Raw genomic sequence first — 13,132 nt, forward strand, 5'->3', positions numbered from 1 at the left:
CTGGAGGGGCCCCAAGGGAGCCACAGCGCCCGGGACTGAAGGACCCCTCCGGCCTCCGGGCTGCCCAGGGTGGGACAGAGGCGGGACCACAGCTGGCGCCCTCGCCCGCCCTCCTCCACTGTGGCTATCGCCCAGTTTATCAAGAATCAAAGAACGCTTAGCAGCACTGGCCGTGCCCGGTGCCCATCACAGAACACGGATTGGCGGGAGGGGCGGCGCCGGGGGCCCGCTCTGGACCCAGATCACAGCGAGAAACCACAGGATCAGAACCAGCTCTGAGGCTGGGCCGTGCGGCTCAGGCCTCCGTCCGTTTTACTGAAACCAAAGACCCAGTTGGAAGAAGAATCTGCTGCCAGTCGGTCACTCCTGCCAGGAAGGGGCCGGCGGCCGCGGTCACCTTTCCCTTAGCGGCACCGCGGGCGTCCTGACACCCCAAGTGGTCGGGGCACCCAACACCACGGCTGCACTCACCGTCACACGCACCATCTCTCGTCAAAATGCCTTGAATGCATCGTCTGGTGCGACACGTGCCCACATCGACACTCAGCGACCTCCTGGCGTTCCTGAGGGAAGCTCAGCAGGCCCCTGCAGATCTAGAAGGTTCCGTCCCTAAGAGACACTGCAGACCAGGCCAGAGTCCTCCTCTGAGATTCACCAAAGTCCAGACAGCTCTCCAGGGCGGGCGAGGCCTTCCCGGCAGCCTGAAGTCTGAGCTTACTCTGCGAGGAGTAGGTATGACTTTCTGAGGAATGACCAGTACAGCCAGAAAAACACTCATTTTTGTTGTTTTATTTGTTGCAGGAAAACAGGGCCTGGCCACCCCCTCATTCCAGGCAGCCGTGAGGAACCACCTTCAGATGGGGCCACGAAAGCGTGGTCCCCAGCTGTCCGCCCGCACCCTTCCCTCTGGACCAGGTGGTCAGAGGCCGCCTCTCCAGCTGGGGGGCCCGCCAGCACCAGGGGAGGTCTGCCCAGGGCAGGCGCTGACCAGGAGGAGGGGCTGGGACACCCCAGCTGCCCCCGCCGGGGGCTCCGACCGCCTGGGCCCGGGAAGAGTGGACGGCAGAGACCACCGTGGAGGCTCCCCGTGCTGGACAGCTGCTGCCGGGCACGCTCCAGCCACGTCTCGCCAGGCAGGCCTCCCCTCCTGACCCCGCAGGCAGGGCTGGACACCAGGCCGTGAGTGGTGCACTCAGACACGCGGGGACCTGCGGGCCTCACGCCACAAGCCACCCGCATGCCGAGCCCCGGGCCCTCCGCTGGGAGCGGCAGCCGCACAGAAAGCGCCTGCTTCTTTTATTTTTATAAACATCTAATAGACTGACATGTCTCAGAGGACTCCTGTTTCTTTCTTTGTTAATCCTTTTTTCCCATTGATTTTTAGAGAGAGTGGGAGGGTGAGAAACAGAGAGACACATCGATGTGAGACACATCCCCTGGTTACTCCCCACAGGGGCCCCGACCAGGTCCAGGATGGAGCCTGCACCCAAGGTACGTGCCCTTGACCAGAATCAAACCCGGGACCCTTCAGTCCTCAGGCAGATGCTTCATCCACTGAGCCACACCGGTCAGGGAGAAAGCGCCTGCTTCTGAGGGCGGTGTGGCCAGGTCCGCCCCGATGGCACCTGTCTCGAGGCGAGTGCGCTGTGCAGTGCCGCCCGCAGTCGGGCCGGACCCAGCATATTCAGGGGCCGGAGGCAGGCGTGTGGAGCCAGGCTGCCCACCGGAGACCTCGGCTCTCTGGGGGAGAAAAGCTGGCCCTGCAGGCTGTCAGATGGGGACAGCGTGTCTGTGGTTCATCCCATCAGAGTCCTCCTGCTCAGCACCTGCGGGGGGTCAGGCTCCAGCCTGCCCAGCAGCACCGTCCCCTCTCCTCCCCACGGCCCTGTGTGCAATGCCCGTGCCCGTCTCATCTGGAGGGCAGGAAACTGGGCACAGAGAGGCCAAGACACCGGCCAAGGTCACACAGCTACGGGGTGGCGCCGTGGGGTCAGGGGCGGCCGGTGCACCCCACCACCCTGCTGACCTTCGTCCTCCTTAAATACACAGAGAGCGATGAGTCATCATAAGCCACATCTAATCCTTAAAAGCTGCTCCTCGGGGGGGGGGGGGGGGGGGGGGGACGGGGAGGGCGGTGGCGGCACAGGTACGGGGCCTCCTCTGGGGGTGATGACAGCGCTGGAATGAGACAGCCAGCCTCGTGGCGTGGCATTGGCCCTGGAGTTTGCAGCTCCAGGCAAAACCAGGGGCCTCTGCCTCTGCCCTGGAAGGAAGCGGAGCTGCCAAGCTCCCCCCGAAGGACCTCGGCTCCGTCCTTCTCGCCACCACAGGTGTCTTATTGCCACGAAGTCCACCATGCTCCTTTGCAGGCCCCGAGGGGAACCACCCTGGGGCCCCCCAATCACACAGCCCGGGAGCCCATCACCCCAGCCCGCTCCTGCTCCCCACAGCTCCCGGCTCCCGCATCCTGACTCACGCGGCCCTTGAGCACAGCGTGGCTGCTGCCACACGGAGTCTCGATGTATTTTGGGTTGTTTTTAACGCTATAAAAAGGATGTCACGCGTGTGTGATATTTTGAGCGGGGCTTTGATTTGTCACATCCTGTGCGCTGCCCGTGGAGTGACTTCTGCAGCCGGCGCCCCTCGGCGAGCCCACGGGCACGCAGCCCCGCTGCCGAGCAGATTCGTGAATGCCCTGGCTGTGGGCACTGTCCCCAGGAGGCGGCCATGGCTCCCTGTAACAGTTCACTCCCAACTCGGCGGTTAAACAGCAGGAGGCATTACTGCAGCGCTCTGAGGACAGAGCCCCAGCACAGGGTCAGCAGCTAAAACCGGGGTCACAGGAACGCTCCCTCTGGAGGGTCTCAGGGAGACCTGTGTCCCCAGCTCTTCCGGCATCTCGAGGCCGCGCTCCTCTTGGAAGCCCAACGGTGCACGTCGGTCCAGTCCCAGCTCCCTCTGGCCATCTTCGGCCCCCCCTCCACTGCTGCCCCTCCTCCACGGAGGCCCCTATGGTCACACTGCCCCCCCCCCCGGCCAATCCAGGGCCATCTCACAAGGCAGCCGCCTGGTGGCCTTGGCTCCATGTGCAACCTGCATGTGACCCCTGCTACTCCCAGGCTCTGGGGGTCAAGGCGTGAGCTCTTTGGGGCCCACCATCTGCCGGCTGCTGGCAGCGTTTCTGGGTCCCGCACTTCACGCCTCAGCAGCCACGTCTCAGGTCTCAGGACCCCCTTCTCTCTGTTTAAAACAAATATTTTTATCGATCTCAGAGAGGAAAGGAGAGGGAGAGAGAGAAACATCAGTGATGAGAGAGAATCACTGATCGGCTGCCTCCTGTACGCCCCACACTGGGGATAAAGCCTGCAACCCGGGCATGTGCCCTGACCGGGAATCACCCTGGGGCCTCCCGGTTCATAGGTTGGTGCTCAACCACTGAGCCACGCCGGCCGGGCTGGTACTGTTTTAGAGACCAGAGGTCACAGCAGGTTTCACCTCTAGGGAATGATCTAGAAGACTGGAGAGACCAGTATGGGACACAGGGGACAATACTGAACAGGCAAAGGGGGTGAGGTCCAGTGCTCAGGGGGTAACTGCCACCCCTCAGCTGTTCTAGGGCAGGTTTTCATTCTTAGCATTTAAATTCAGTGACTAATTTCATTTTATGTATGTACTAGAGGCCCCACGCACAAAATTCATGCAAGGGCCTTGGCCCCGCCCCCCGCCCAGTGTGGCTTGGTCTGGAAGGAAGGACGTCCAGAAGGACGTCTGATCTAATTAGCATATTACACTTTTATTATTGTAGATATGATATGTGATCAATAGAAGTATAATCAATAAATCCAAATTAGTTCATGTGAATAGAACCAACTTATATGTATTAATTTGGATTTATTGATTGTATTTCCACATCAAATATACTTCGGATATATGGGGTAAATAAAATTATTATTAAAATGCTAAATAAAGCCCTAGCCCGTTTGGCTCGGTGGATAGAGCGTCGGCCTGCGGACTGAAGGGTCCCAGGTTCGATTCCGGTCCAGGGCACATGCCTGGGTTGTGGGCTCAATCCCCAGTGGGGGGCGTGCAGGAGGCAGCCGATCAATGATTCTCTCTCATTATTGATGTTTCTATCTCTCTTTCCCTCTACCTCTCTGAAAACAATAAAAATATGTTTAGAAAAATGCTAAATAAATAAATAAGCCAATAAACCCGGTGACGCTGCCTCACCTCGGAGGCTCCTGCGTTCAAGGGCTGGTGTCCCCGGCGCCTCCCGTCCTGACTCTCCCTCAGCTCCCTCATGGGCGGGGCCTGCGTCTCCCCCGGGCTGTCGGCCTGCTGCTGGCTGACTCGGCCTCCAGGAACCCTATCTCCCGAGGGCTGGAGCTTTTCCCGGGAAGTCCACTCAGAGGAGTTACTCTGCCGGCCCCAGGTGACTCAGGCCCACGGGGAACCAAGCTGGGTGTGATGCCTTCCCGGCCGCCGGCCAGGGCACAGCTGAGTGGGTGTGAGTGGGCCTCGAACCCGCCCACCGGAGCTCAACCGGAGCTCAACCCAGAGCCAGCCCTGGCCCCCAGTCCCTGCCACCCATCACCCACCCCACACCTCACGCCGGGGCCACCACGGGAGTGACCCCAGGACACAGTGTCCCGTCCACCACCAGGAGGCGGAGCTGACGGCCTCTGAGGATGGCCTGGCCCTCGGATCCAGGGAGAGGGACCTGTGGGCTCCGAGCTGGGCCTCGAACAGCAGCCCCTGGAGAGACGGCCGAGCATCTTTCCGCTCAGCCGCAGAGCGTCTCCCCACCCCCACCCCCACCCCCGTGACCGCCAGGGACGCGGCGCTTCTCCGAAAAGACCTCCCCAGATGCCAAACCCTTTTGTTTATTGCGGTGAAAGTCACATAACATACAATTAACCATTTTTAAAATGTGTATTTTTATTGATTTCAGAGAGGAAGGGAGAGGGAGAGAGAAGCATCAATGATGAGGGAGAATCATGGACCGGCTGCCTCCTGCACGCCCCCCACTGGGGATCGAGACCCACAACCCAGGCATGTCCCTGACCGGGAATCGAACCCTGACCTCCTGGTTCATAGGTCAACGCTCAACCGCTGAGCCACGCGGCTGGGCCAATGAGCCATTTTAAAGTGAGCAAGTCAGTGGCACGTGGTACATTCACACTGTTGTCCAACCCTCTGTCTCTAGTTGTAGAACCTTCTCATTGCCCCAGAGGAGACCCGCGTCCCTCAGCCGCCACCCCCCTCCCTCCCCGCCCAGCTCCGCTGTCTCTGGACTCGCCTGTTCTGCGCGTGCAGTGTTCCGCGTGCACAGGAGCACACACTGTGGCCTGTGTCTGGCTTCCGGCCCAGCACCGTGTTTCGGGCTCGCTCGTGTGGTAGCAGGTAGTTAGTTCCTCCCTTTTCGTGGCTGAGTAACACTCGGGTGAGCACAGACCCCCTTCACCTGCCCAGTCATCGTGGGCGGGCCTTCTGGCCGTTATGGATGTTACCATGAGCACGGGGGGTTCTTAAATGCATCTGACATTGTTTGTTTGTTTTTTATTGATCTTAGAGGAAAGGAGAGAGGGAGAGAAATGTCAGTGTGAGAGAGAAACATTGATGGGTTGCCTCCCACACGCACCCCAGCTGGGGATCGAACCCCCAACCTGGGGATGTGCCCTGACCGGAAACTGAACCGCTACCAATCAACTGAGCCACCTTGGCCAGGGCGCGGCTGCCATTTAGGTAGTTTACTGTCCTTTTAGGCTATTTTATAACATCCCTAAAAATCATTAGAATCATCCTCAAAAACGGAAAATCCGAAGATAAAAATGTCTGCCCTACACCCCCCCACCCCTCCACACGCTAACCCATCTCCCCCAGCCCGTGCCATGGTTGGGGGGAGCACGCTGGAGTACCCCCACGGCAGAGGCGCGCAGACTCCCACGCAGAGCCCGAGGGCCCGGCCAGCAAGGGGGTCCCACGCGAAGTGCCCCCCCTCCGCCACCACCCCCCCCCCCATGGGAACGGAGGCAGAGCCTCAACCTCCCTGTGCGGAGGGGAGGCCGCTCCATTCAGCGCACCGGCTCCCCCCAGAGGTCGCCACCGTGCGTGACACATCCTACCCTCCTCCCGCAGTGCAACCTCTTCAGCCGGTTTAAACCCATTCACTCCTGTCCTCCCAACGCCGGTCCCCACCGACATCTGGGTGCCTGGTGGGCAACTGCTGCACCAGATGAGACTCAGGTCAGCACTGAGGACAGCTCCAGCCCCTCCCGCTGGGCCCCTGGCTGCTGGGAGGGCCCGAGACCTCATGTGGAAAACAGGGTGCACTCGGACAGCCCGGTTGTTAACAAGCCCCCAAACCTCAGTGGCTTAACCAGGAGGCCCATCCCCGACCTGTCATTCCACCAGCCCCTTCCCCTCGGCCTTCGCCGCCCACGGCCCTGGGCCCTCTCCTGAATCCTGAGCCTCCAGCCAAGGAACTGGAGGGAGGGCGCGGGTCACAGGTCACAGGCCATGGCCACGGCCACAGGAAGACGGCTTGAGAGGTTCTGGGGCCGGGCCTGACATGGTGTCCCCACTGCTGCCCACGTGGGAGGCGCATGCCCAGGGGCAGTGAGGGCACAGGGGGCATTGCCACTCCTACTGGCAGCTCGTGACGGGCCCCTCGCGTGCTGAGGGTGTTTCCTGAAACTGATCACCCCCCCTTTTGGTGGTGGGGCTGCACCTGCTGGACACGCCCACTCTCAGGTGACAGCTGGAGCGATGCTGGCCTCTGGGGCCCAGAAGACCAGTGTGGGGTTCTGGGAGAAGCCCGCGCCTCTTTCCTGCCGTGCGCCCCCCGCGCCCCCCCACCCGGCCATGATGGCGGCCCTTAGATAGTCAGGCCGCTACTGCCCACCTAACTCCACACGTAGGCCCGCCACCCCCACCTGACAGACAGGGACACTGAGGCCTGCAAGGACGCCCCTGCTGCCCTGTACGCTGCCCTCTGCTCAGACCTGAAGCCCCGGCAGGTGGCAGGCAGGACAATAAAACACAGCCCCACGGGGGGTAGAGGGGCAACGAGGGGATAAGGACACACGTGTGATCCCTTCACCGATAAAGAACAAGAACACGGCCTCACAGCGCCCCCGGTGCTCTGTCACAGAGCAGGACTCGCGGGGGCACACAGCACAGGGGGCACACAGCACAGGGGGGACACAGCACAGGGGGGACACAGCACACGGGGGGACACAGCACAGGGGGCACACAGCACAGGGGGGACACAGCACAGGGGGGACACAGCACAGGGGGCACACAGCACACGGGGGGACACAGCACGCGGGGGACACAGCACACGGGGGACACAGCATGCGGGCACACAGCACACGGGGGGACACAGCACACGGGGGACACAGCACGCGGGGGCACAGCACACGGGGGGACACAGGGGGGCACACAGCACACGGGGGACATAGCACACGGGGACACACAGCACACGGGGGCACACAGCACACGGGGCACACAGCACATGGGGGACACAGCACGCGGGGGACACACAGCACCCCTCGGGAGAACTGCGCCACCAGCACTGCCACCGCGGGCTCTGGGATGGGCATCCACACGTTGCCAACAAGCGCATGTGCTGCTCTGGGCGTCCCCGAGGCTGGAGAGGGCTGAGCATCTGAGTGACCTCACAGCTCCCGTTCGGGGGGGGGGGGGGGGCACGGACGCTGGAGCCATTAGGTGAGGCTTCAGACCTCGGCCCTGACTTCCCGTCAGCTCGCTGCTCTGCCAAGCTCGCGCCCAGCGCCCAGCGCCCAGCGGGGACAGTGATGACGGCGATGCCCGCGCTCTCCTCTGCAGCTCGCCCTCCCTGCGGACGCCGCTCTGCCCGGCTCTGCCCCGCCCGCAGGGATCCATGAAGCCTGGGCAGTGAGCGAGCGCCCGCTGAGTCGCTCCCCAGACCTCAGGCCTCCCGCTGCCCACAGCCGGGCACTGCTGTGCGTCTGGAGGAAGCCTGGGGAGGGCGGGGTGGGGGGGAGCAGACCCGGCAGGGGGGAGGGAGGGGCCGGTCCCTTCGGAGTTGAGGACAGAGCGGAGCCTGCGGCCCGCCTCGCCTGCCCTGACTCAGCGCTGCCCAGCATCCTTCCCAGAACTTCCCAGCCCGCTCTGTGCCAGGCACCTGCTGGCAGCAGGACTGGCCCGGCACAGGCTGAGCCCGGCTTTCCGGAAGCCTGGCTCTCCAGCAGCTCACGCAGACAGCAGGGAGGTCCTACGAGGGTGGCCTCAGCGCTGCGGGCACTCAGCCTTCGTCAGCGTCGCCGCCGGCTAGGAGTGAACACGGACACCCCAGGCCCCGGGCTCTGGCCCAGGGGGGCCGTCACCCAGCCCGTGGAGGCCCCCGTCCATCTGGGCAATTCTTCCTCAAAGACGGAAAACACAAAGTCATCCTGGGCCATCACTGACACCTCCCGCTGGTGGCCAGGAATGCCCCCTCCCACACACCTTCTCCAGGCCGCGTCAGTCCAGAGGAGACAGTCCCTCATGCTTTGCATGAAGGAAAGCCACCCCGGAGTTTAAAAGACGGCCTTCAAGCAGGTACATGGAAATGGGAGAGTGCAGAGGGCATCTGAAAACATGTTTTAAATTGGTTTCACAGAGGACGGGAGAGGGAGAGGGAGAGATAGAAACATCAGTGATGAGAGAGAATCGCTGATGGGCTGCCTCCCTACACGCCCCAGCTCAGGAAAGAGCCCACAACCCCGGCCTGTGCCCTGACCAGGAATCAAACCCTGACCTCCTGGTTCGTAGGACGATGCTCAACCACGGAGCCACGCCGGCCGGGCAGCCAATGGCATTTTAATGTGAAACTACTGCACCTACATCAGATTTATTTTCTACTCAACTCAGGTAGTTACTAATGACTCAGACACAAAAATGATCCAGCGTCAGGAGCAGCTGAAAGCACTTCCCAACGCTTCTCGGAGCGACAAGGACGAGTGTTTCTGGTCCCGGGGCACTTCCCCTGCAGCCGCAAACAAGCAGCTCAGTGTTCCGCCGCACACAGAGCTGGGGTTCAGTCAAGAATGCAGTTGGGATTGTATGTGCATCTCAACACAAAAGCAAAAACAGTCCTATCGCAGGCCACCGCCTCCCCCAGACACATCCTCCCACCGCTCACATTGAACACGTCAACCATGCCAGGCCCGGAACCTTCCCAGGCAGCCTGGCAGGGTGCTGACTTGTGCCGAAATATGGTAAATTAGGTAGGAGGGGGAGCATAAAACTCAACTCACAATGCCGGGCAAAGGGCTGAGCTGTGGTGTAAAGAATGAAAAGCTGGCTGGGGTGACCTAACATACCCCACGCCTCAAAACAATCAAGACATTTAAGTCCAAAGACAGATCTCAAATAAGGGACTGCCCAGCCTCGGGCTGCACACGGGGCACCGCTGCCCGCAAATGCCACGCAGGACACAGAGATGCGGGGTGCAGATGCGTCCGGAGCCCAGGGGTCAGCGACAAGAATTAGACAGTATGACGAGATGACAGGGAGGAAAAGGCAGGAAAAGGCGAGGATCAGAACGAACACCACCCCCTCCGACCCCTGAGCACACATCTTGGGGCCCCGTCGCCAGGGCTGGTAACTCACCACCCCTACCCGTGCCGGGTCAGGCCCGGAGCTGGCCTTGCAGGGGCAGCGCCCGCCGCAGAGGGAAACGTAGGGACTCCATCCTCAGCTCTGGGCACACGCTCAACGACGGGGCAGCATCCTTCTCCACTTTTACAGACGCCCTGAATGACACAGGCAGGGCCCGGCATTACCCAGCGGAGGACACCGGCCCCACCATCCCTTCTCCCTCCTACAGCAGAGCCCGGGAGGCGGGCGGCCCTGGCCGCGAGGCTCTTCCAGCCCTGCCAGGACCGAGGCGCCGGCCCAGACCCCTGACAAAGCGTTTCTGAGACACCAGCGTTACCTGACCTGGGAGAATATCCCTTGGCCCTGCCATTTGTCACTGAACATGCAGTGCTGCCCCCCCACCCATGACCTTTGACAAGCAGACTTCGTTTTTCCTTTACTCGGGACAGAAGTCACACAGACAGAAGCGGTTCCCGTGCAGTGGCTGCCTGCCACCTTCCCTGGCAACCTACAGTGACAGCAGGCAGGGCGAGCCTCCTGGGGGCTGAGGCCTGGGGGCTGAGGCCTGGGGGGCTGAGGCCTGGGGGGCTGAGGTCTGGGGGTCTGAGGCCTGGGGGGTGAGGCCTGGGGGGTGAGGCCTGGGGGGCTGAGGCCTGGGGGTGCTGAGGCCTGGGGGGCTGAGGTCTGGGGGTCTGGTGCCTGGGGGGTGAGGCCTGGGGGGCTGAGGTCTGGGGGTCTGAGGCCTGGGGGGCTGAGGCCTGGGGGGCTGAGGCCTTGTGGGGGCTGAGGCCTGGGGGGCTGAGGCCTTGTGGGGGCTGAGGCCTGGGGGGCTGGGTAAGAGGGACCGCAGAAGGGAGCCAAGGGCAGTGAGGCCCCAAACCACACTCAGCGCCAGAAGCCAGGGTCCCGTGCAGCCGCCACCACCCCTCAGTAGGGCTATGTGGCAGGAGGGCAGTGCTGCTGCTCCAGGCAGGCAAGGGCCAGAAACCAGGGGCCCAAGGCAGGGCCCCAGGCACCCTGAGCCCCAAACCAACACACACTGGGAGGACTCTTCCCTCCAAAGGCCTGGAGCCCTCAGGTCCCTGAGCTCGCGGCCCACAGCCTCCAGCGCCTGTCCTCCTGAGGGACCTGCTGCCGCCCCACTCGGGGCACCAGGAGGGCACCGATTTAAGGAAACGCCACCCGGAGGGGGGGCGGGGGCTGGGAAGTGGTTCCCCTGGGAGGAGCGGTGAGTCCCCTGGGTCCAGCAGCGACATTCGACCTCGGATGTCCAAGGCGCCCTTTGGTCACCGGTGACCCCACCTGAGCCACCACCCCCCAACCAAGACCTGGGCGCCTGGGGGCCCTCCCGCTTCGCGGGCCCCGGACACAGAGGGTGCCACTAGGACCCTGCGCCCGGATGCTCTGGCCTCAGCAGACACGAGCCCAGGCGGGAGGGTGGTGGGGACACAGGGCCCGCAGTGCGACTGGCGCAGCCGCTGAGGCTCGGGGCGCGCCGCCCAGACCGGACTGACCCCGCGCCGAGGAGGGACGCCGCGCCGGGAGATGGGGGAGCGCGCGGGTGGGCGCCGGGCACGGGTGGGGGCGCCGCTGGCCGAGGTGTGGACCGGCCCCGGCTCTGGAAGGCAGGGCCAAGACAGTGGATGGAAACCCGCTCTGGACACAGGGCCCGGGGAGAGGAAACGGGGTTCCCTCCAGAACCCGGGGGAAGTGGACGGGTCTGCCCCGGGATGCGGAGAAAGGTCGAGAAGTACCTCCCAAGCCCAGAATGGGGGGAGGGGGTGGGGAATGAGGAGTCACGGGTGCAGGACTCAGGAGCAGGGGTCCGCTGCGGTCTGGGGCGGGGGGGCGGCGCGACGTGCAAGCGGACACGGATGGCGTGGGAAAGGGGCCGCCCTGGGCGCGGGCGGGGGCGCACCCAGGCCGAGGGTGAGCGCGGGCGGGTCCGTCGCGCACGGGGCTGGGCGCCCTTCCTGGACACAGCCGCTCGCTGGGCTGGAACCCGGACCCACCGCGGGGGAGGGCGACGTCAGTGCTGGGCGGAGTGCGGGAGGTCTGCGCGGGCGGCGGGACGGGGCCGCTCACCTTGGGTTTGTACAGCCACTTTCGGAACCTGTGCATCATCGCCGCGCCGGCCCGGCCCGCCCGGCGGCCCTCCCTCCACGGCGAGGCGCCCGGGCCCGGCGGCGGCGGCGGTCCCAGGGCGCCGGGGGGCGCCGGGCAGGTGCGCAGCCGGGAGATGCTCCGCCAGCAGCGCGCGGCGCGGACCCGCAGACCGCGGCGGGCGACCGGCTGACGCGGCTCGGGGCGCCAGCGCCTCGCCGCTCACTGACACCCGCGCCTCCGCCGGCCCCCGCCGCCCGCGCCGCACATGCGCCGAGGCCCGTGAGCCCCCTGCCCGCCGCCCGCGGTCCAGGCCGCCCAATCCGCAAGCCGCGCCGCGCCCCGCCCGAGGCGCGCTCCCCGCCCGGGGGCAGCCCGGGCGTCTAGCGGGGCCTGGAAACTACAAGTCCCGTCGGGCATCGCAGGGGCGGGGCCCTGTCCTCTGCCGTGCCGCGGGCGCTAGGCATTCTGGGGGTTGTAGTCTTCTCGCCACGGCGCCGGAGCGTGATGCTGGTTGCTAGGCGACGACACCCAACCGGCACGCCCTTCCTCCGCCCACGACAGACGCTCGGGCGCTTGCAGAATCCCATCGGAGCAGGAGCGAAGTGGGGCAGCCACCGAAACTGCGGGTCCCTTCGCGCCCTCTGTACCGGGCAGCCCCGGTGGCGGCGGGTGGAGGCGAGAAAGAAGGTGCGAGAGCGCCGTGGAGCCGCCCGCAGGCAGGTACCGAGGCGGAGAGGCGGGGCCGTAGTGGAGGGGCGAGGCCGTTCCAGCACCCGCACCGCCCCACCACCTGCGGGCAGTTCCCCCGTCCGTGCTTCCCGCCTCCTTGCTTTCGGTCACCACCTTTTTGGACTTCCCGGCTCCTTGACTAAAGTTAACGGCGCCCTTTTTTTTTAATCGCCCCAATAAACAGGACTTACCAGGTGTACCGGTTAATAGTGCGGATTTTGTAATCAAAGAAAACACGATAATTTCATGAGAAATATCAAAAGTGCTTTATGCAAAGTAATGTCCATCGCTAGCTACACATTTCCCCCATCTTTCAGGTAATTTGTGGATACCGTCCCGATAGAAATTTTCTTGTTTTGAGGCAAACCATTCAGAGACCAAATTTTCCACGTCTTCGTACGTGTTGAAGTGCTGCTCAGAAAGTGCGTGTGCCATCGATCGGAACAAGTGGTCATCTGCGGGAGCAAGGTCTGGTGAACACGGCGGGTGGGTTCATACTTCCCAGGCAAGATCTGTTAACGTGTCTTTATCTGGTTTTGAAGTGTGTGGTGGTGCGTCATCATGAAGCAAAATTCCTTTGCCGTGTCTTCTGGCCCATTCTGGTCATTTCACGATCAAAGTGTGGCTCAAATTGATTATTTGTTGTCAATAGCAATCAGTATTAATGATT

General features: G+C 63.2%; 1 protein-coding gene across 2 annotated transcripts in view; it reads right to left on the reverse strand.

Annotated features, from left to right (window-relative positions):
* ZFYVE28 (zinc finger FYVE-type containing 28) overlaps positions 1–11,976 on the reverse strand; it is a 35,561-nt gene extending 23,585 nt beyond the window's left edge. For both annotated transcript variants that reach the window (XM_036326964.1, XM_036326965.1), the window contains exon 1: positions 11,713–11,976. In XM_036326964.1, the coding sequence (XP_036182857.1) occupies positions 11,713–11,751 (39 nt within the window). In that variant the 5' untranslated portion in view covers positions 11,752–11,976. The remainder of the gene's footprint in view (positions 1–11,712) is intronic.
* Between the last annotated feature and the right edge of the window lie 1,156 nt (positions 11,977–13,132).

This window comes from Myotis myotis, unplaced genomic scaffold, assembly GCF_014108235.1.
Source record: "Myotis myotis isolate mMyoMyo1 unplaced genomic scaffold, mMyoMyo1.p scaffold_m19_p_1, whole genome shotgun sequence".
In the NCBI taxonomy this organism is placed as follows: domain Eukaryota; kingdom Metazoa; phylum Chordata; class Mammalia; order Chiroptera; family Vespertilionidae; genus Myotis; species Myotis myotis.